Genomic DNA, 23,718 nt, shown 5'->3' on the forward strand with positions numbered 1-23,718 from the left:
GAATTCTGTTTCCTGTATTGCTTCATTGGAGTGCTCCCCCTTTCCCCCATCCCCCAAAGAGATGTGTCCCTGTGCCTTTGGCTCCTGGTAGTTGTGTTGCATGGCAATTTGATCTTCCAAGTGCATGATTCCCTTATCACTAAAAGCAAGGATTTTTAATCATACCTCATAGCCTTAGCCTGGAGGGCAGTTCCTTGTTGCCAGTGTTGGTGTATGGTTGATTTTTTTTCAGCTTTATGTTGTATTTCATGTACTTGGTGGCAAAAACCTTCTTTCAGTGCTGACCTTTGCACTCTCCAATAGTGTAACTCTGGTTGACATTAAAAATATGTGCAACGTTCCCCTTGCATCAACTAAGAATGTTTTGACAAGGAGTTTCTAATGCTGTAAAAGTATTTTTGAAATGATGTAACTTCTGCTTAAACCTCACTGTCTCTCTTTCAGGCCCTGATCAGAGGGCTCTAAATGTTTTATATTAACTGTTAAAAGACATTCTTAGTGACTCTTACAGAAATGCTCTTTTTCTGTGCAAAAGACAACCCAAGACAGTAGTTTGATTACAAAAAAAAGGGGTATGTGCTCTGGTAATATATGCTTTATAATAACAGAATGGAGAAGGAAACTCAGTATAATTAATTGTACCGTTCACTCATGGATTGAAAGGAAAATTAACCATTTTGGTATAAAACAAAGCTAACGCCTTCTTTTCACCAGGGGTTCTATAAGCCTTAAATATTCAACAGCTTTAAGCATAATGTGCCTTTTTCTTGTTAGATTCATCTTCCTTACAAACCTATGAGCAGTTTGGATGCTTGTGCCAGCTCTCCAAACTGACAACTCTTGCTCAGCTGAAAGGACTCAGGGGATTCAGATGAAAAATTTATTTTAACTTCTGATCTCCATCATTAGTCATTACCAAAACTGGAAATACAGTCTAGAATTTAATACACATAAGAGGAATGAGAGAACCTTGTATATGCCCTGGCTTGAGAGAAATGGGCTCTGCCTTTCAGTGACATGAACCAATTTTTCTAATGACTATAATTTTGTTACTGCTCTGCTTGAGAAAATTGCACCACTCTGACTTGGTATTTAAAACTGTAGCTAGGCCAAAAAAGATGAGATTAAGAGTTTTGTGGAATTAATACTTTTGAAATTACATCTCTAGTACTGTAGTAAGGAATTTCTAGATGCTGGAATTATCTGGAAGACCACCTCTGACACTGTAGTCTTTGTTCACTATCTTATTATTGTTCTTTCTGAGCCTCGAGATCTCTTGCAGTTTTTGTTTTAGGTTTGGTTTTGGGTTGGTTTTGTTTTTTTTCTTAACTGAGGTACCAGTTCTTAAATATGTGCAACATATCTGGAAGAAGGTAGACAAAAGTGGTATCAACACAAATAACGTGTATAAAATATTTATTGTAAACAAAAGAATTTTGTGCAAATGTTAAGAACAAAGGCTTCTGTTTTTTCAAAAATGCCACGATTTTCTAAGATGTAAAACTCACCAAATCCACTCAGTAACAGTCTACAAATAGTCCACTCAAGCCAGACACATAATTGGCTTTGATTTTTCCTGTAGAGTGGAACTTCAGTCTCTGAAGTTTAATGTTGGCTCTTAAGATCTATTTTTTAATACCTCTGATGTAGGAAGGTAAAGAATGACCCAACAAAATGGAAACAGAGCTGCAGCAGCATCAGGCCCACCTCTGTCAACTCCTCAGGCCCCCAAGGTGTGATCTCCAGCCAGCAGTGGGGCCCCTACCAGCCATGGGAACAGCTCTCTCTTCTCTCCCCAGGCTGTAAAAACTAGGCACGGGCTGTTCCTCCAGGCGGTGGAATTCCTTAAGGTGGAAGTGAGTTGCCAGCTTGTTCACCATCCTTTTCAGAGTGACAAAGGCTGTGATGACTTGGAAGGCAAGGAAGAAGGCAAAGACAATGTGCACTGCTCGCTCCAGAGGCTGGATTTTCAGACCTTCATTAAACAGCAAGAAGAGAATTATGGGCAACTGCAGGAGGAGACTCAGGAGCCAAAACCCAGCCAGCTCAGGGACCTATAATAGGGAGACATCACCTATTAAAAACCTGGCAGCCAGAGATGAAAAAAAATCCAAAATCTTGTGAAGAAAAAACGTTGGGGTTTTTTAAATTTTTTAAAGGACAGAACATAATGTGAAAAATCAGAGTGAGGTGGCTTCATGTTTTCATATACCATGTTTTTAAGCGTACTTATATTTTCTGACAAAACAGTTTTAGAGAGTGAGAGGGCTCTCTTCTGAGGGAAAACTTCCTGGAATTCACAAAATTAAGTGGAAGCCAATGCCAAGGGAATAGAAGATGCAGACTGCAACTTAAGAGAAATAAACATCTCCTCAACTTAAATCTTTTCAACAAAATGTCTACCAGTTAAACTCCAAAAAGCATTCCTGCAGAAATTAATATGTACATTTGGCAACATACTTTCTCCTGGAGATTGCCCATGTATCCCAGGTAGAGTCGAATGACCTCTATCAGAGAGGCCAGGATCATGATGGTGACCAGGATGAACTTGTAGTAATCTGACAAGTCTGGATACTAGAGGGAAAGAAGAGAGTAAAAGCTTCTGCTGTGCTGTTTGTGATTTAATGAAGTTACTGTATGCTACTGTAAGCTGACAATGTCATATTGGCACTCAAACACTCTTGAACCTCCAGTTGCAGGGAATTCCCAAATAAATGTAATAAGCTCTAACTCCAGGGAGCTGTATCTCCTATTAGGTGTTTCATGTAATATACATTTGCAAACCAACACTTTCCTTCACACTTACCTTCAGATAGAGTATGACAACTGTGCAGAGCCACCAAAAAGGGAAAAAATAAACATTGAAATAGAGGGACATCTGCAGTGGCAAACTGGAAACAATTTCATTATCTGTAGAGAGAAAGAAGATTTTATCATTCCTGGTTTGTTCCATACTTCCCTTCCATAACCATGACAGAAGGATACTGCTCCATCTTAGCTGCATGCATTAACAGTCCAGTCAAATTAAATGTTAGGAAAAATATTTTTAATTATCCAGAGGAAATATTCTTACCCTATCTGGAGTGACACCATTTCCTGGAATCTAATGCACCTTTTGGTTCATGGGACACCAAACTTTTATGACCTAGTCATATATTCCAGTTGAGTGTCCAACTGTTGATTACCTGGTAGCTTAAGGATTACTCCATGATCTCTGAGGCTTAGCTCAAGTGGTGCTGTATACTGACACTGCAGAAAGAGTCAGTGGTTATTTCGCTGCAGGTCCCAAGAGAATGGTTGTAAGTTTAAATGAGTACACACTGGATTATCAGTATTTTGTAGATCACACCCCTGAGTAAGAACTTACTAGTAGACAGCAGGTTTTCATTGCCCATTCTTCATCTGCAATCTTTTATTTAAATAGACATTTGGATGGAAGCCAGTAATCTGCCTAGTTCTTAAGAGCTAAAAATTTCAAATATGTGTCAAACTAAAACTTATGCTTTAAAATCTGTAAAGAAAAAAATGCATTCGGACAATGCAATGTACAGAAAAGCAAATATGAAACGTTACGATGCAGACAGTAAATTCCATATTTACAATTCTGTAATAGACCTACAAGATGAGACTTAAGAAAAAAAATTAAAAGGGCATTCTAAGGGAATCATTAATTTTTAATGGGTGGAGTTTTACTGCTGTATTCTAGTAAACTGATATTGCATCTACTTTGCTTCCCAAATGAAGTCTGTAGCCACATATTCACTTGGTACCACCTGAGCAAGTTTAGAAAGTATTGACTGTGATCTGCTGATTTGTATTCAACTCCTGTGCCCATCTGTCACAGTGGTGATGTTTGATTGAAAATTTGTCCAAACAGCCACACTGCCTCCCTTCCAGCCTCAGAACTACCTCTCTTCTGACACTGCCTTCCCTTTTCAGATCTTCCAACCACTCTAATACCTGTTTTTGTTCCACCCCAGTCTGGCATTTCTGTCCATCCTGGTACAGAGTCTTTATGCCAGACAAGGTGGGAAGAGGGGAGGATTTGGGAGTAGAACTGGGGCAGACCTCATGGGTGTGAGAGACAGTGATCTGCTATTCTAAACAGAAGGTGCAAGACAACCAATACATATATATATACACATATTTAATAATCCCATTTTTAAGCATCAACACATTCTTACATCTGCAAAGGAATTAAAATCTATATGTACCTCAAAAACAGTTTCACCATCTACCTAAAATTGTCCCAGCTGTCCTAACACAGGAATCTCTTGGACACGAAGATTACTTCAGTGGTCACCAAGATATAATTCTAAAACGCTGTTTTATCTTTCAAAAAAAGGATGACCATAATTGCAAGTAACTATGCTTCTGCCCTATATGTATTAGACAAGATTGTATTGGTTCATGGCCACATTAGTTAAAAACAGAGAAGCCAAGAACTCTAATTTCGATTGTCATGATAATGTTTAGGTATGTTAAAGGTTTCATTGACATAGTATTGTTATTTGGAACTGCTGTGCAAGTTCTAAAACTGTGTTTTGGATGAATATTTAGCAGTATAAGCCAACTCTACTTCATTTTTCTATCCCTAAATTGAATTAATGCTAATTTTCTGGGATTGCTAAAATTAATGGAAAAGCCGGACAGTATTGCAATAGCCAGTTGCTAGAGAAACTCATTAAGGTATATATGTGTAAACTTAATTTTTGAAATCCCAATGTCCAAGAATTTAATGGCACATTTGCAACTGGGTTTCAGTGGACTGGACACTCACAAAGGAGTTTTCATAATGGGAAATGGAAAAGAAATGACTAAAGATAGAAGCTATTCCTGGAGTGTTGTTTGATAAAAGAAATGAAGAAAGCAGTAAATGTGAGCAGTGTAACCACATAAAGAAAATCACTGAATATTCTGAGTTGGAAGGAACCCACAAGGATCACTGAGTCCAGCCCTTAAGTGAATGGACTGTACGGGGATCGTGACCTTAGCACCACGCTATAACCAACTGAGCTAATTACTTTCTGATTAATTTGATCAGCTTGAAACGGATTTATCACCCGAAATTAATACAGCCTTTCTATGCAGACACATTGTGTGTATTCTCGCTCTGGAGACACGAAAAGAGGGCGCGCTGGCCTGCAAAGTTTCACTGGCAATACGATGAAGGAACAGCTGGCGGTCGCCACAGCAGACACGGGCAATTCCAGAGAAAGCTGGCAGGGAAACCAGCCCCATCCCAGCGGCGCGTCTGCCGGGCCCGCGATCCAGGACCGGCCCCTCAGCCTTCCCGCCCCATCCTCCTCTTCCTCCTCCTCCGCCCCGGGGCTCTCCCGTGCCCGCCGCGGCCGCGCGGTACCTGCGCCGTCCCCCGCGCACCGCGGGCCGGGCCGGGCGGTGTCGGTGAACACGGCGCGGCTGAAGGAGCCGAGCCCCCGCCTCAGGGGCTCCGGCAGCGCCATGATGGCGAGGCCGCGAAGCGCAGGCCCGGGAGCTCTCCCGGATTTGGGGCGGGGAGCGGAGCGGGAATTTTCCAAGAGTTGAGGCGGGGACAGCGGTTGCCTCCGCCCCGGACACGGTGCTGTGGAGCGCACCCAGGGAGCGGTGGGAGCCCAGCCCGCCCCCAGGAGTGTCCCGGTGCTCGGAGCTGCCAGGTCTGAGCGTCTCCCCTCAGTCCTGACTTTGCTTTTCTTCTTTTCCGATCAGTCAGAGGGAATTCTACCCCCGCCCCGTAGTCTGCGAGGGCAGGGTATGGGCTTTCTGAAAAGGTAACTGTTGTAGAACCGCTCTGCATCTATCCGGATAAATCCGGAGCAGTGATGGTCCTCGATGACGGCTGGAGAGTGAAATAAGGGCGAACATTTTGTGTTGTTACTTGAAGTGAGTGTGGATGACTCGTTTTATGATAGATGCAGGTGTAACTGAACCAGAAAATACCTTTTTCCTCAAAGAAATCCGTACATATTACTCTGAAGTGAAAAGCTGCGGTGAGATTGACACAGTCATTTCTGTCCTAGTCAGCTTTTGTCCCTTACAGGACGTCCTTATGGAGTGACAAGAGGTTAATAATGTAAAACCAACTTATGCTTGTTCTTTTATTCGGAAAATGCAGTCGCCCTAAAAATGGGTAATCTGCTCACCAGGCCTTTCGGTCCCCCAAGGGCCTGATTCCTTCTGAGGAGGAAAGGATGCCATTCTTAAGTGTGCAGGATATTATTTTCTGTGTGACCAGAATGAAAGAGCAGCTTGTGCCTTTTGCTGTGGGAACCAGTAGTATTTGTCATTTTTCTGTACCTAATATGACATAGAATTATAGGATGGTTCGGGTTGGAAATGACCTTAAAGACCATAGCGTTCCAAGCCCCCTGCCGCACACAGGAACATCTTCCACTAGACCAGACTTGTCGACTCACTCCTCCTGCCCCCACCCCTGCCTCGAATCATGTTTAGCTACTTCCCTGGGTGATCGTTCTGCAGTATGACTTTCCAAACTCAATTATCTCAGACTAAATAATTTAAAGCCTAGTTTATATTTAATTTCATTCTGTCCCACTGGGAGAACTACAGAGAAAGATGGCTAAACAAGCAGGAGTTCTGAGAAATCCATTTGGCTTTTGAGCTGATGAATGATGTGGTATTGACAACAGATACTTTTCAAAGAACTTCCCCATGTGTGGGTATGCCAGCAGGAATCTACATTAAAAAAAAAAAAAGCCAAAAACACAACAAAAACAAAAAAACCCCCCAACTTCAGAAGAAATTAAGATGAAACAATTTTTAAATACTGGCAGCAGACTGAAAGGGGGAAGGGATTAAACATATGCCAGAATTTCAAGGGATGCTGTGCCCCTTAGAGGCAGGGAGGGCAGTGGGTTTTGCTGTGTGGCTGTTCCTAGAAAATAAAGTTTTAAGCACAGGTGAGGGTTATCCGTGTTTTGCAGCTAAGACAGAACAAGAAAAGTTGAGCCCTGTGAAATGCTGTTTGCAGTTTGTCTTGAAACCTACAGAAAAAGGCATGTAATTCAGTGTCCTGGGCATAAGCAGGTAGGTAAGTCATCCAATGAAAAATACTCCTTAAAATGTATCAAAACATCAGGTAAAGGAAAAACAGTGATGTGGCTTTTGTCATGTGAGATATGTCTGTACAGCAGTGACCACAGCTCAGCAGTGCTACCTTGTTTATGTTTGAGCTAGGTAGCTTAGGTTTGCTGGCAAGACATCTCTACAAGCAAATATTTTAGTAGAAGTAAAAAGTTAAGAGTGTTTTTCAGCTGTTTTTGACCTGGCTCTGTCTTAAACTATGAGGCTTCCCCCATGATCAGCACAGTGACTGTGCTGCCTGGGCTAATGAGCCTGTTTGTGGAGGGGTAAAGCAATGCCAAGCTGCAGTCAGAGACATACATGTCATAGGCTGTGTCCTGGCCAGGTGTGGACCTCAAAGCTCTGAGCTGTGCAGGCACTGGACTTACACTGCAGTTTCAATTACAAAAATCTGTGAGTGGATACTTGGTAATTGGTGAACTACGAATAAATAATAGAAGAGTTTAAGGATCACTTTGATAAAACTGTATGAAAACCAGCATTAATCTTAGATGGGTTTCTGAACTTCAGAAAATGCAGTCTGTATCTTCCCAGTTGCTAGTAGGTGCTAGAAGTTTTTTCCTGTCTGGCTCAACAACTGTATGGTGTATGAACTGTTGAGCCAAAATCACCATAGAAGTCTCTGTTATAGATAGTGGCAAGATGATGAATCTGCAAGATTTCCAAAGACATTGCCTGAAATTTTGTTTTACTGTTGTTGCCTTGGACCTGACCCAGTTAACCACGAGCATTGGGAAATGCTCATCCCATACACTCAACTATTTAGACACAAGAAAGAGGTTTATATGAATTAGAAGAATGGCAGAGTTTTGATTAAGTCAGATATTTGTAAAGTCTCAGTTTTTTTTTCATAGTGTGAGTTGGTGACCTGTAAAAGTTCAGCCTTTAAGGATTTTCCTTGTAATTACTTTTTCAGAATGAAAGATGGAAGAATTTTCACTTTTTTTGCCTTTTCCTGATGACAGTGGCTTTGACTGGGGGCCCTGATCTCCCAAACACTGATTGTCTTATGTTCCTCAATTCTGAAAACCTTCAAGCATACAGTCAGGTATCCTGCCAGCAGCTTTTGCAGTCAATGCTTTTGCAATACCAGGCTCTGCTCATTTCAAAACTGTGAAGCAATCCAGCTTAGCAGTCAGCAGAGTGTAAAACTGAATAGTAGGTAAGTGAAAAGCTAATGGCATGCAGACACCACAAGAAATGTATGGATTTGCCATGTAAACTCAATTTCCAGGCTCAAGGTGTGACTCTGTGATATTTGGCAGCCGTACATTTTCAACAGATGGCCAAGCATCCTTCACGTCCCCACAAAATAAAGTTGTGCATTCTTTTGTTTAATGTTTTTGTGCATTCTTTTGTTTAATGTTTTTGTCTACACAGACACTTAAAATATTCCTTGAAGATATACTCTTTGTTTTTAGTAATTCTGTTTAGTTTTCTTTAGACTGCAGCGCGCATTTTTTTTTTTTTTTGCAATTTAATGAATAGAATTCTTTTGATTTTCTGTAGGAAGCACTGGAGAGCACCTACTCCAGTTTCAAGCAGAAGAAAACCTTAAAACTTCAAGGATCCGAATGCTGGGGAATCTCCACTGACAGGTCAGAGCTTTCTGTAACAGAAGGATATAAATCTGTGCCATAAGGAGTGGGAGAAGGAAAAGCACTTAGCTGTTATGTGACTGTAACAGTGATGATGACCATGTGTATAGATAGTATTACATGTCCAGCTTTTGTGAGGAAACTCCACTTGGTCTTTTCCTTTCTTAATGGAAAGGCATTCCATTACTGAATTTGTGTCTCTCCACATATGGATGTTTAAGTAGGAATAACCAGATTTCCAATTCTCTGTGCTTCAAAATAAGATAGTGAAATGTGAATCTGGAAGGAATAGGCTCATAATGGCGTAGCATATTAAATGACTGTTTTATTTCTCTCCACACATGCTAGCTATAAATAAAACAAAAGTCTCTGAAAAATCTGCCTGAGAGCTTTAAATCAGAGAAATATTGGATCTTTGTGTTATCCCAGCTAAGTTGGTAGACACTGGCCTGGCTCCCAGAGCAAAGCTCCTGGGGCTCTCTGGCAACAACACAAAGCCATAAACACCAGATGCAGTATATCTATCAAAATTAAATATCAGCAGGTTTTTTTCAGTTGGCATTTTAGAAAAGCAGAGTTCATTTAAATGATACCAGTGGTTTACCTTTGCACCTGAATCACAACTGCTGTATTTCTGAATGTGCTGGTGTGGAATCTTACAAAAGCTATTTTCCCTGGCACACCTGTGCTGCTGTCCCTTATGTGTGTGAGCAACAGAAATCACTCTCCTCCTTGCTTGTTCCTTTCTACCTGCCTGCTGTTTTAACAGAAATGCTGTAAAACATGTGAAAAGTGCTGCTGAGCCGAGGTGTGTGCAGGCAAGCAGAGTACAGGCTTTCTTACTCCTCATGTCCTCAGAATGGAGTGACAGATTGGGAGTTTTAACGAATTATAAATGCCACCAAGACTCTTTCAATATGTGTGATTGAAAGGATCGTGTTATTAGCTGTGTCAGTGTCTGCAGAGTAATTTCACAGCTGTGCTTATGGCTTGTGATATCCCAGGACTGCCTCTTCTCCGTGTCAGTTGTGTATAAGTCCCAGATGTTCATTTCACGCCTATGGGCTATTTGGGTCTGGTAAACAGTTTTTGTTGCTGATGGGACTTATTATCATCAAGTACATATCACTGCAGTGATTCCATACATTAAATGTATCTTGGCTATTCAAGTCTTAAGTATAAAGATGGCGGGGAGGGGAAAAAGGGCTGTTATTTGCTCCTGTGGATTGAATTTCTTCTTGCTGTAGTTGGCATTTAGTTAGAGCCACTCCCTAGCTTGTTTTGTTTTGTTGATTTGTAGTTTTGTCAAGCATGTTGGGAAAGTCTCAACGCTCGCATGGTCATTAAGTTTTACTGTCTGTGTTGCCAAAGTATTCAAGATTTTTGTGGTACATGAGAAGGTTGCTGAGAATGGATGGATTTTGAGTCAGGTTCTCACTTCTGTAAAGATCCTTGATGGGCCCTTGAAGGGCCTGGCTAGTGCAGAGAGAGGCCCCACTTTTCAAAAGATGACTTTGTAATAGCCAGTGAATGTCATGGTTTAACACTGTAAACAGGCTGGGTACCTTTGTTTTTGGTTTTGTCAGCAAAGTGATGTTTTTCATTTGTTTAAAGACCTTGTCACACCTGCAAATCCTGGCAGGACCTGAGACTTACTCAGACTTAAGACTTTCTCTTTTGGTAGGTGTGCAGTGGTACCATGGTGGGGGCTGTCAGAAATTCTCAGCAAAAAGTGTTTTGTGTGGTGTGGGGCTGGAATGGCTGCACTGTTCTTTGTGTGCAGAAATATGCACTGAGGATCCTGCTTTGAGTCTGGAGTCACTTTCCAGACCTTGCAGGAAGTGTGTGTGGGAGAATCTTTATGGCAGAGGATCTGGTGGCTTCAGCCTTGGTCTCATCTTTGCAAGCTGATCTTTCACGCAGTAATTTTAGCTGTCTAAATATCCAAAGTACAATCCAAACTAGTTAGAGAGGCTTCACCTCTATGATGTTTTCCCCCAGAAGGCTTTTCATGGGAAGGAGTAATGTTCCTGCTGAATGTGTCTGATGGACACTGATTACTGATGGAGTCTAGTTGTTCTGCTAAATCAAGGTGCACAGACGTTTGAAAACTTGACACTTGACAGAGTTCTAAGCTCTCCCAGAGGTTGTTTTGTGGATCTGAACTCCTCCAGATGATAGGGCTGTTTGTGTTCCCTGGATATCACACCAGATGCTTTACCTGCAGTCTGTATAACCCTTGCAAAAGGCTTCCTGAGATGTGGAGTCTGGCAGTTCCAGTGCTTTCTCTTTTTATTGCAGAATCCAAAGATGGCACAGTATTTCAAAATTCATCTCTAAGGTGACGTGTCAGCGGGATCATAAACCCAGGCAAAGGCAGGATGTGTTTTGCTATTACATACTGATGACAGGTCCCTGTAAGAGCTGTTTTGTGGATCCTCTGCAATTAGCTCAAGCCCAAACCCTGAGTGAGTGATGGAGGAAAACACTAGGAATTTGACCCTTTAGGAAAAAAAGCCACAAGGCAGAGAGGACTGTTATTTATTGAAGAAACTGATCTCAGGATTAAAGTTTTTATTTTTAGTTTTTAAATTCCTGTTTGGACGGTTACGTAAGTGCCTAATTTCAAAAGTGTGAGTGTGTGACAACTTCTGTGGAACTGAAATGGGAGTGGCAGCAGCGCCTTAAATTGGGCGTAGGATATTTGGATTCTTTGATATGCATTTTGGTGTCTAAATTTGGATTTCTATGTAAGAACAACCTCTCCCTCTGCTTTGAAGTTTTGCTGAATGTAAAGGTAAATATGAATGTAAAGTGTGTTCTCGGGTCAGCATCACCGTGTTTCCTTTGTCCGTTCTTCACGTCCAGGCCAACACTTCATCCCTGTGAGAGTAGAGAATTGTGAGAATGTCTGGAAATCCCACAAGTCTCGCTGCCTAAAATTAAGGCATAGCAGCAGAGTTCTGGTTCAGGACCTTTAGCTTCTGACATCATGAGTTATGCTTTTGGGGATGTTAGTGCAATACCACTGCAACCCACAATATCTCGCTGTTGGGATGTGGATTTGGCTCTGTATTTATTTTTATTCCATAATCTGTTTTGCCATCCAGACAAAGCAAACTTCACTCAAGTTCTCATCAAGTAGTAAGAAGAAAGAGTGTAGTGACTCCCTGAAGTTCCAAAGAGTGCTTAATTCTTTTTTTATTATGTTTTCAGTTGTTTAAGGCAGGGCCTTCTTATTTGTGGGTGCATGTTGCTTGCTCATGCCATTGTACCTTAGTCTCAGCTCTGATACTAGTTACTGTTGTAGTATGAATGATCATTTTGAACTCCCCAGTCTGCTGTCTTTGAAATGTAAAATTTCTATTTGCCATTTGAAGATAGGGTTTCTTGTGTAATCAGAATCTATAAAGTGGTGCTTAAGACTGGAGAAAGTCCAAGGGGATTCTTACTATAATGATGTTCTTAAAATCAAGGAATTCCTTTCCTGCTTGCTGCATTGTTTTCATTCATGGTGGAGGAGACCAGATTGAAAGATCAAATCCAGCTTGCTTGCTTGTCCTCTCTCTCCCTGAAATGCTTTATTACAGGACTCAATTAAGAGCCAGTTTTCCCCTCAGACTCTGTCTATGAGGTCACGCCTACCCTTATGAAATATTGAATTTGCAGCCGCAGGATTTATTACAACAGTATTTTAAAACACACACTGCTGGTGCAGCAGCTCTAATTAGAAATGCCCTGAGTTCACTGTGCAGGCAAAGCATTGTTTCTAAACTGCAGCATTGACATCAAGAGGCAAATATGGATCGTGTTTTTACATGTTTGAAGGACAAACAGATGTACCCGTGGGAAAAACTGGATTCTGCTGTGAAGGTGCTGCTGCACTGTGCTTTCTTCTTTAATTTGAATTAGCTCAGCTTGGGTCACATTTTTGCCTCTGTAGCATTACTGAGTTGCAGCAGTTTAGTGGAGAGGGAAGACCTGTGCTGAGGTGCTGCAGCTTTGTGTCACAGTGTGACAAATTATGTACTTTGCCATAATAGTCAGTAAGAAGTAATTAAAACAGAAGGTGGACCAATTTCTACATTTTCAGAGAATATTCTGAGTTGGAAGGGACCCACAGGGATCATCAAGTCCAACTTGTGACTAAATGATTTCTATTAATCTAGTTGGTTTTGGTTTTAAAAATTCATGAGTATCCACTAGGTTTAGTCTGATGTTACCTGCCTCATCTGTGACTTCCCTAAAGTCCTCCACTCAGCCTGCCTTGGGGAAAACCTCTCCTGGTGCTCTGCTGTGTCATTTTGAAATGCAGGCCTAATATCTAGCCTAAGCCAGTTTTTTCAGTTATTCCTTTACTTCTTATCCTGCCCACCATGCACATGCAGCTACTTAACTGCTATTTTCTCCGGCAGCTCCCTTTTATTCTGTATTCTGTGTTCCCTTATGTGCTCTTCTTTAAGTAAAACAAATCCAGCTGAAGTGGTCCATGTCTGTTTATGCTAGATATTTATCACAGAAAGTCTCCCCTGCTTTCCTTGACAGGAAATCTAACAGGCAGAGATGGGAAGAAAATTAGGAGATGAATACACAAGAAGAGTTCTGCTGTACGCTGCAAATTGCCCACTGTGGTACCAGACAGCCCTTGTTGATCATGCCTGAAGAACATATTTTTTCCCTGAATATGAAACATGGCAACCCACTGTACTAGGGCTCAGGATTGATATTGCTGTCCTGCAGGGATAATTGGGAATTTACCAAACCAGAGCAACAGATGCCTTGAGAGACACAAGTATGATTAACTTCATAAATACGTATTATGAAATCATGGGCAGCGTTCTAACTGTAATGTATTTTCCCTGAGGGAAAATATGCCTGAGTAAAGAAATCAGAAAGTACTTGATGCCAAATGCAGAATGAAAAGAAATTCCTATAAGGCTGGAGTCTATCCACATATTTTTCCTAGTGGTCTTTTCCTTTGAAGAATTAGATGAGGAGTTATTTCTCTTCATTATATTGTCCTCTAATCTCCAAAACCTACATCACTTTGCTAAAACACACTGACATGTATCACATGCATATATAACATTCCCTAGGAGACTTGTTACTGCTTTATAGTCACTGCAGGTGAATTTGTTTATAAGAAGGCAAACACCTATTTGAGACAGCATGAATGTAAGTCAGTATTTGCTTCAGTGCTGAAGGAGGATTTCTGAGCTTTTTATAGTATAAAGGAGATGATTTTTTTTTTCTACAAAGCTGTGAGACCAAGGAACCCTGGAGGTGGATACAAGCAGTCCTCATAAAGAGGACTGTTTATAATAAGGTTTCACTTGGAGGGCCTTTAACATCACATCTGGGTTAGCTGCTTGAGTCTGCAAGTTAGTCTTAAAGCTGTTGGTACTTCCCATATGACATTCAGCTTTGCCTCAAGGAATCCTAATTTAAGAACCACTGAAAAAACTTGCTAGAGGGTCCCTTCTTGTCAGTCTGTCCTGGCAGAAGGTGATGTGTTGAGTTATTCCTGAATCCTGCTGACCCTTGCTTGCAGGAGCATCTGTTGGCAGCAGATATCATGTAGAAGATCTCACGGATTTCCCTGGCTTGCACGGGCATCAGGGCCTGGGATCTGGCAGCCATAGGTTAGAGGTACACAGAGCTGCCTAAAAACTGCCTTGTGCCCAGGGAGAGAGTATGCTGACCTCAGTGCTGGCCTGAACTGACAGCACTTTATTCCAGCCATTATGTCCCAGAATCTCAGTCTGGCAAAGGTGGAGTCAATCGAAAAAAAACCCCTGTCCTTCTGTTATTTCCGTTCTGATCTCAATATCCCTTTACTATGCAACAGTGAACTTCTACTGGTAAATATCTTGGAGCACTTTTTTTTCTGTGTGCCTTTCAAAGGAGGGAGAGAAGGACAAGTGCCAAGTTAAACTGAGCTTCAGAAAGCCACATTGCTTGGGAGAAAAAGCTCATCAGCTACAGTATTCAGTACGATGGGTAAAAATCTTGGGATCTGGATTGTTTTCTCTAAGAGTAGACAACTAGTGTAGCCCTATTTTCAGTCCTGTGTGCAGTCAGGGTCCTGACAGCACTGGGCACTCAGCTGCAGTGGATTAAAGATATGGTTTGGGTTCTTTTGGGTTAGTAAGGGCTTTAACCTTTCACATGAAACAAGCCATGTAACTTCACTAGGCACTCCTGCAGTGAACTTTATAACACCTAATGGAATGAGAGCTTGTTTCTTGTCCAGTCTTGATTTAACTGGGTCCAGCATGTGCTTAAGAGCTTTGCTGAGTCTAGGCTGAGAAATACTTTTCATGTAGGAATACTGCAGAAAGAATAATGATCACAAGAGTCTGGGTGGCAGCAAAGGCTTCAGCCTGCTCCCTTTTAGCCTCAACTTGTCTCACTTTGGCATTAATAAAATGTCACGATGTAGACTTCAGTTGAAGTAGCATTTTTCATCAAATTTCTTTACTTGGGTTTTGTCCCCCACCCTTGTTCCTTTTTACCCTTGTAGGAGTCTTTCTGGTCTTGGACACTTCAGAGAAATTGTAATTTAAAAATCCTTTTTAACTACACCTGAATTTCCAGAACTTGCATCAAATTTAAGTACTATTTGATTTGTAAGTGTTGGCTGATATTTGGTCTGATTAATATCATGCACTGGTTTCTGGAAACTGCAATACTCCATTGCACAGGCAAATATTGGGCTATCATATGGAAAATGGCAAGTGATCCAGATGCTTTGGAGCTCCCAAGTAGAGATGCATTAAAAAGAGCTGGCTTTTCAGGGCACCTCCACCTTCTGAAATGTCTCTGCAGCTATTAAATTAGTAGAAATACAGTTTCTCAAATAGTATGTAGAGTTGAGAGTTCCTGACATATTAGAATGTCTCTAAAGCTCAAGATTGATACATATATAACATCCATAAGAAATCTATGTCTTGTCTTTTTTTCCAGGTATCTTTCAGGAGCTGCCTTATCATGTATCTGTCATAAAGCCAAAGTAGGAGCAACTGTTCATTCTAAGGTAAATTTCTGATCCTGCTGAGAGCAAGAGAAGTTTGGTTGGTGGGAGCCAGGTATTTGGCTAGTTTCTTTCAACTGTTGTCTGCAACATGCTTCACAGTTTGTTTCTTGAGTATATTGCTGAGCTTCATCAGTAAGAGATTGTAATTTATACAGCTGGAGTTGGAATGAGCCTTTGGTCACCAGTTTTGGTTACCATTTCTGTCTATTCTTCATCACTTCAGACACTAATAGTCAGTGTATACTCAGTGGATCCAAAGGGTGTTCACTCTTGTTGTAGTGATATAGTTTAGTGGTTAGTGTGCAGAAGAATACTGACTTACACACACAGGATTGTTTTGTGATTAGCATTTTGTGTGGTAAAGAGGGGAGGAGTTGAAAACCACATCCTGAAATATAAGTGTATATACAGTGTCTAGGTGGCTCTTCAACTCAGTCCAATAAAACAGAGTTTATCTCCTGTCTGATAATTTTAGCAGAAATTATTCAAGAATATTGTTTGTTTTATGCAGCCCTGCAACTCTCCACTCTTACCACTCTAGGAATTGGATATAGATGTAGGCTTGTTGATTTGTGCAGCTGAATATTTCATTACCAGAGTTCAAAGACTCTTGCAGAGTGCTCTGGCCAGTGTCAAAACTGGATTCCTCCACTAAAAATTCAGAGTAACTTCACTGATTAAAAATAAAATTGCAGCTGCATTTGGCCTGAGGGGTTTTCATTTCAAACTACATGACTTTTCTCAGTTGGGCATTTTAGAACTGTAAGTCTCATCCCACAATGATCTTGGCCTTCTAAAGGGTGGATATAATTTGGGTCCCTCTGCAGTAATAGCTTTTTGAAGATGAATTCAGTGTTCTTGTCAGGAGTTCAGTTACTTTGTTGGTTAGTGCATTTGGAAAGCTGCTGTCAGTCTAACTGATTCAATTCCACAGCGTTTCTTGATTTTTTTTTTCCCCAGTGCTGGTCCAACTATTTTATTCCTGCATATTGTGTAATATCTCAGCATAGACAGCAACCTCCATAATAGCTATTTTTTTCCTGCCTTTTTCTAACCCCAGTCATACTCCAGTGTGAATACTGATTGCAAAGACAGTTGGCTTGGTTACAACCTCCCTATTTGATTACTTCCTCTGCTGCTGGGTCCATCAGAGACCTACTGTTTCTCTAGACATCTCTCTCCTGATATACTTCAGGCATTTTTTGTTATTTCTTCTGGCAATTTATTGTCCTGGGTGGTTTTTTCTTTTTTATATCTTTTTCATTTTTCCTGTCAAAATCCATTCCATGTATTAAAGACAGATGAACTGGATTTACAGAGCCTGAAATACTGTTTTGGCCCTAAGACTCACCCTTTGTCACACCACTGGAAATTACTGCAACTTTTCTGTATCTTTACTTTAAAGATCCCCTTGAAGTCAGGCAGACATGTGTGGCACTTTTCTAGCAGGAGAATATTTATTTAATCCCTGTATAGAGAAGCAGAGAGCGAAATCCTAAATCCATTCAAATCAGTGGGGCTTTTCCTGGGCTCCAGCTGAATCATGGCTTAATGATCAGCTTCATGGTCTGTAGTCAGCCTCCCAGAAAAAGGAAAAAGAAAGCACAAAGCAGGATTTTCACTCTCATATTCTGGGATTACAGGCTGAGCTGAGGGACAGCATTTTACAGCAAGAGGTGATGGACCTGAAGAACCAAGTTTTCTTCTGGTTCTTTCACCAGTCTCCTAAAGATACTTCAAAATTTATGGTTTAGCATTTGCCTGCTGTAAAGTAAGAAAGTTTCTTGGCAGCACAGTACAGTTTGAATGCATAGTTTTGCTGGTGTATTGCAGTTGTATTCGAGGTTCTGGACATGCATGTCTATCTGGGACATGTGAAGCCCATAAAGCAACGAATAAGCTTAAGATGTGTGTTTTTTCAGGTGCTTAAATGTGTTGCCTGGATTGGGCCTTAATTCATTCCCTGTGAATTGTGGTGGTTTGTCCCAGTGAAAGTCATCTGGTTTGATGACAAGCCCGGCTTATTCTCCCAGTACTGAAATAAGGTGGGTTAAAGAGGTTTCCCCCTATTTCCTGTCCCTCGCTGAAGAGCAGCTTGAACAGTGAAAACTGTCAGGAGTGCTTATTCAAAAGCAGCAACGTTGGAAGCTGAAGATAAGAGCATTTATCTCTGTGTCAAAACTACTCAGTGTCTTTGATGGACTCCCAACACGCCGTAACAAGGAGCTTAGGCTGGAGACGCTGGAATGCCAGGAGTCCGGGGGGTGGTGTTTATCCTGCTGAAACATGGAATACATCAAATCAATTACACGGTGCTGAAGTATTTCCCCATCACCAGCCAGTGTTGTGAGCTCCAAGAAAATATGTTCTCCTAGGCACTAGGGGAGCCTCCTCCTTGAGATGCTGATTTAATTTGAAATGCATATTAACAGGGAGAGAGAGAAAAAGAGGGAGAGAAGATGGAATCTCATATGTTTTGCAGCAGATTGCCACATCGATCTTGTCACTTGGCAAACACAGTTGGACCTGAGGCTCTGAGTCTGTGGGATGTGCTGTATTTCTGTCATCAATTGTCAGCCTCAGAGAAGCACAGGAGAAAGAGAGGCATGGTATCAGAGTAGAGAATCTGTAATAAATGGACCAGCAAGCCATTTAGGAGCAAATCAAAGCAATTGCATTTTTGGATTGTGCTTGCCTTCATCAGCTAGAAATGTGGTCTGTCCTCATCTCTCCCAGTGAAGCGATGATGGGAAGGACTAGTATTTCTATGGAGGCTGCTCCTGTCTGTGCTGTTTTGTGGGAGTTAAGCTGTTCTACACGGGAAGTGGTACCTGCAGGTCCCAGAGGAGCCTTCAGCCTGCCCTGTGCCCACCCTGGTCCCACTGCTGCTGTAGCCACAGCCCTCTCTTGAGCCATCTCTGGGCATGTGGATTTCTCCTCTGAGCTTGCATCTGAAACCCACAACCCATTGCTGATGGCCAGTTTGGGAGCTGACAGGATCGCACTTAGGTTCTGCAGGGACTTAGTCCTGGATCAGAAACTTCCCTGAAATAGTTCTGTCCACCAGGAATGTGGCTTAAAACCTGGTTTTGTTTAAAGGACTGCCCTGGAGGCATTGCAGTGCTGGTGGGGCCCACAGCCAGACAGCTGGAATGGCATCCCCCAGAACGTTCAGTCCAACAGATACACTGGCAAATTGGTCCGAATGAACAGCAGGCCTCAGGCATCCCTCTGCCTGGATATTTGTACCATGCTCTCTGGGATGATGTCAGTGCCTTGGGATGTGTTTCTCCTGAGCAGAGCAAAAACACTAGAGAGCGCCATGTATTTGCAGATTTTGGCTTGTGAAGTGCAGTCTGAGGATGTGAGTGCTCCCTGAGGGGGGGGATATAGGGAGAGCCGTGCTCAGGACCCAGCCTGGGCTCACTGCTGTGTGCTGCTCGGGAAGACTTGGGTATGGAGAGGCAATTTCCCTCTGGATATGGGCAGCTGCAGGTGCAGTGTAGCTTTGTGCTTTGTCTCTAGGGGAGAAAAGGCAGTTTGGCTGTTGGGAGGAAATCCCCTTGGTCTCATTGCTAGTAGAGGAGATGCATTTGAACCAGCAAACCTTCCCAGCCTTCTGTTTCAACCCTCTGTCACGTCACCTTGAACATAGCAACCAAGAGAGGGGCCTGTCCAGTGACCTCCCATCTGAAGGAAATTCTCAGCACAGACCGGGATTAAATGTCTCAGGAGGTGCCAGGCAGGAGCTTCGTAGAAGGATTGACTTGGTTTTTGAGCTCACGCTTTCTGGTCCTCCTGAAGAAAACTTTTGATTTTCAAGTACTTCAATACATAAACAATGTTGAATATTTTAGTGCTTTGAATGGCTGAGTCATTTCTTTGAAAGCAGGCTGGATCAGATTATTTTGCTGTCTCTTATTCCCAGTGATGCAAAAGGCATAGACTCCGTGTGGGCTTCATGTGGGCGCTACCCTCTTCTTCCTTGTGGGAGGATGAGAAGCTCATGACCGTTTCAGCAGTACTGGAGAATGACTGTCTTGGCTGTTACAATATACACTGTCCTGTATCTTCTCCCGTTATCCAAGGCCTCCTGAAGCTCCCCTCTACCCTAACTTGGTGAGGAAGCAGTCTACCTGGCATCATGCTCCTCTTAATCACTGATCATGTGATGGTGATGACTAAACTTTCATTATAATGAGCTGGCTTTTTTCCGTCCCCAGTGAAATATTTCCTACAGAAAAATGAGGCTTCACAGAAACCTGACTTATCTTTCAGAAGATGCCCATCTCCATGTATTCAGAAGTATTTTTTCAGAGAAAAACTTAAGAGTTATTTTTTAAGGAAGGTAATATGTAGATATTTCAGAATTTTAAGTTGGTTGTATTTCTCCTCCTTTTCTTGTGCTCTTGGTCAAAGAGGCTCAACAAAGTCTAGCTGTTATTTTTCCTATCTCGTATTTTTTATTGTTTTGTGGATGTTTTTCTCTGTTGACATTTCTGAAAACATTTCACATTGGGAAAGCTCAGACATAGTGAAAAAAAAAAGGTAGAAAAGGAAAAAAGGTGATAGTGAAAAGATGTTTTGGAGGAAATGTTATTATTGCAGTCGCCAGCAGGAGGAAAAAGGAGAGGGAATACATTCCCCCCCCCCAACCAAAATTATTAATGATGTAGATGTTTAGACGTTTAATTGAGGACAAAATTGAGTTTTGGCACGTCTGAATGGGTACAATTTATCCTGTCCTGTTTTGACCTTCCTCAGTTCTCCCTGGCATTACTGCTGGTCCTCTCTGCCCTTTAGGCTGTGTCAGAAGCATCTGGAAACAGCAGATAAGACGGGGCCATGGGGCAGAGCTGGACCTTGGGTGCAGTGCTGGAGGGCAGGAGGCATCTGTGTGCTTTGGGGGAACTCTGTGGACATGAAAAGCTGCTGTGTCATGAGCAGAGCATCTATCCAGGGAGAAGCCATCCAAGGGGGAGCTTGCCACCCCTGTGCTTTGGGAACTGCCTCTCTCCTTCCATGGAAGGGGGATGTTGCTCATCAGGGCTGGTATTTCCAAGGAAGATGGTGTGCCTGGAAGCAGACACAGGATTTACAGGCTGCAGAAATAACTTTCAGGAATGCCTCTTGAAATTTGCCTCTATGCAAATCCCTGAGCACAGAGAAGAAAACAACCCTGGACACGCGGCTCTTGAAATGAAGAAACATGAGCCCTGAATTAGAAAAATGGGTCAAAGCACCCAGAAATACACTAGAGTTCAGTGGAGGTGTTGAAAGTAGCTGTGAAGATTCCTTCCCATTCCTTAGTGCAGGGGATGAGATGCTGGTGGAAAGCATGAAGTGCCTCTCTGGAGGCTCAGTATTCTGTTAAGTGCCCTGTGTTACCTGTGCAATATCAGCAAATCATTGCTAATTAGACAGAAAGACCCTCAGACTTCACACACAGCACCTAGTGAGCAGTTTGCTGGAGGCCCCTTTGCACTGACACCTGGCAGGGAAGAGCCCAAGTAGGAATTGCACATGCACATAGCAGATATGGATAGTGTTAGTCTGATCTCTTGTACTGGCCACTCGTTCTTTACCCTAAAAAGCTTTGGTAAGTGTTGAGTGATCTTGATCAAGTTTGGCCAAGGAGGAAAGGCCTGAAGAATGTTTTTTCCTGAAGATCAGCATCAGAGCTGCAGAGGCCAATAGGAATGCAGTCCCTAAGGAAGGGCAGTCTCATGCCTGGTCTGAGAAGGAGGTAGTTTCTGGAACCCTGCAGCTTCCAGCTTCTTTACGCAAGGAGTAGTAGTATAAATAAAGATAATAGGAAGGATCTGGAAGGTTTTGTGATGGGAATATTGCCAGACTGAAAATACTCTATAAATGTCTCGGGAACTAAGGTGTGCAGGATATAAACCTTCAGAAAAAGAACAGATTTCATGGCTCTGCTACTCAGAGAACAATGTGCTTACTGGGAATGTTGGATTAAAATTGGATTTCTCCATCAACAACTGTCGTCAGCGTGTACTGTGTTGTAAGTGGGCAGAGGACTTTTGCCTGCATTAAGTAAAGGAGTGCAGTGTTATGAATAGTTTTCTTACAATGGCATTACTCCAAGCCTCAAGGTAATTTATGTCTCAGGTAGGCATGCTGTAGTTTAACAAGGCTAAATATGGAGAAATGAAAGCCTCGTGGGACCAGATGCACTGGAGGCAACAGCAGGGTTTACCAAGGGTAGTTCAATATTCTTCATATTGTAGGAACAAGCATAAGCAGATTTTTTTTTTTAATGGGATTTTGGGACAAAGCACAGCTGGTACAAAGCTTTATCAGGAATTCAAATGCTCCTTGCTTATTAATGCAGCAAGTGATTATTTACAAGTCCTAGTTTTTTCTTTGCTATTTAATACTCTGACAGCCATAGACCTACCTAGTGTGTTGCAAACATAAGGTTTTTAGAGAAAATCAGCTGCTTGTTCTTATGGTGTTTGGCAAGGCAGGAGAACTTAGTCACAACTTGCTAGAGGTAATCTTGCATCTTCCTTGGCATAAAACAGGTGGGAAGAAAGAGATGAAGAGTGTGTAAGTATCCTCCTGGTCAGTGTAAAAATAGCAAGTTGAAAAAAAAAAATCACACAGATGATTTAACCATTTTTCATCTCTTTGCTTAGAGAACTGGGAAAAAGTGTGTTTGACAAATGAGTTGTCGCATCAGCCCCTCAGCAAAAGAAAACCTTTTTGAGCAAGAAAAGAACTATCCTTTCCCAGTTACTTTGCGGTTCTTATTTTAGTCTTTTGGGAATAATGATCATTTGGGGATTTTTTTCAAGTGTGGCTTTGGTTTGATTTTTTCTTTTTTTTTTTTTTTCGCAAAGAAGAAAGAAGGCAGCGTGTAGAGACATTAATTGGTTGTGCCCTCCCTGCTTCAAGATTGCTGGTGGAAAAAGAAACCCAGTGATCATCCTTAGTATACATGGGCTTTATAATATTTGGCACCAGGCAAGATGAAAGCGTGTCTCTTGACAGCCAGCTTCGTACTGGCAGCCTTTACTCCAGGCAACAAATTAATCCACTCCACTGTGTTCTGCATAATTGTTGATACTGTCTTAATTGGTACCATACGTTTCTCCATGTCGACATGTCCATCATGTTAATGTCTAGGGACTGTTGTTTCCTGCCAACTCAGGAGCAGCACAGCCTGCTCCATCCTAACTGAACTCCTACCTAAAATGTCTTGGTAAGAAATTTGACTTCATGGCAAAGGGAAAATGAAGAGCCGTGTTGGGGCATGATTCAAAATTCATGGGAAAAATAAATGGGACTCCTGATTTCAGTAGGTTTGGAGATGAGCCAGCCCTTCCAGGGCTCTCTAAAGGCAATCCAGTTCAGCTGAAGTCAAGTCTGAAGGCAAAGGAGCTTATTCTACTGCTCCCAGGAAATCTGTGGCAGGGGCAGGCAAATGTTTTCCAAGCTTGTCGCTGTGGGGCATCCAGGTCAAGGCAGCTGCAGAGCTAATTGACCCCAGTGCACTGGTGGCTTTGTGGACTGGGATTAGCATTTTGAATTTCATCCATTAATAAACTGGCAGCCAAGGGAGAGCCTGGAGTACAAGTGCAGTCTGCTGTTCCCCAGCTCCTCCATGTACTGTGGTAACAGGGCAGGAAGATGCCAGAGAGGTCAAGAACTGAGATGATCATGCAAGGGCATGGGCAGAGTCAGCTCCTAAGAGGGAATAGCCATCTCATCACCAGACAAAGGCATCACTGATTCTTCCCTCCCTGGCAAGGCAGGATAGAGGTACTAGGAACCATTACTGGATGAGATTAGCTCTGAAGTGTCAGCCTCAAAAAATCCCAAATTAGTCACTGAAATAAAAGGACACTGACCATCTCTGTGGTCACTTCCACATCTCAATAAGAAGTAGTACCATTCCTTTGTTTCACCGAGGAGTTTCATGGTTACAGTCATTAGAGCTTGCAAACAGTCAGGATC

General features: G+C 42.1%; 1 protein-coding gene and 1 long non-coding RNA gene across 9 annotated transcripts in view; one reads left to right on the plus strand and one right to left on the minus strand.

Moving 5' to 3' along the window:
• Positions 1-1,399: 1,399 nt before the first annotated feature.
• Positions 1,400-5,597, minus strand: TMEM17 (transmembrane protein 17). Its single transcript, XM_032681212.1, has 4 exons — positions 5,363-5,597; positions 2,807-2,910; positions 2,461-2,574; positions 1,400-2,054 (listed from the first exon to the last, which is right to left on the minus strand). Exons 1-4 carry the CDS (start codon positions 5,463-5,465, stop codon positions 1,713-1,715), a joined length of 663 nt encoding a protein of 220 aa, XP_032537103.1. The 5' UTR covers positions 5,466-5,597; the 3' UTR covers positions 1,400-1,712.
• The window catches only part of LOC116783593, a 55,375-nt gene continuing 37,230 nt past the window's right edge, over positions 5,574-23,718 (plus strand). For 5 of the 8 annotated variants that reach the window (XR_004355760.1, XR_004355754.1, XR_004355758.1 and 2 more), the window contains exons 1-3: positions 5,574-8,266; positions 8,614-8,702; positions 15,669-15,738. This is a non-coding gene — a long non-coding RNA (uncharacterized LOC116783593). Of the gene's footprint in view, positions 8,267-8,613; positions 8,703-13,247; positions 13,495-15,668; positions 15,739-23,718 lie in introns of all 8 variants that reach the window. The other 3 variants (XR_004355755.1, XR_004355759.1, XR_004355757.1) reach the window with 2 other exon arrangements.

Source organism: Chiroxiphia lanceolata, chromosome 3, assembly GCF_009829145.1.
Source record: "Chiroxiphia lanceolata isolate bChiLan1 chromosome 3, bChiLan1.pri, whole genome shotgun sequence".
NCBI lineage: Eukaryota > Metazoa > Chordata > Aves > Passeriformes > Pipridae > Chiroxiphia > Chiroxiphia lanceolata.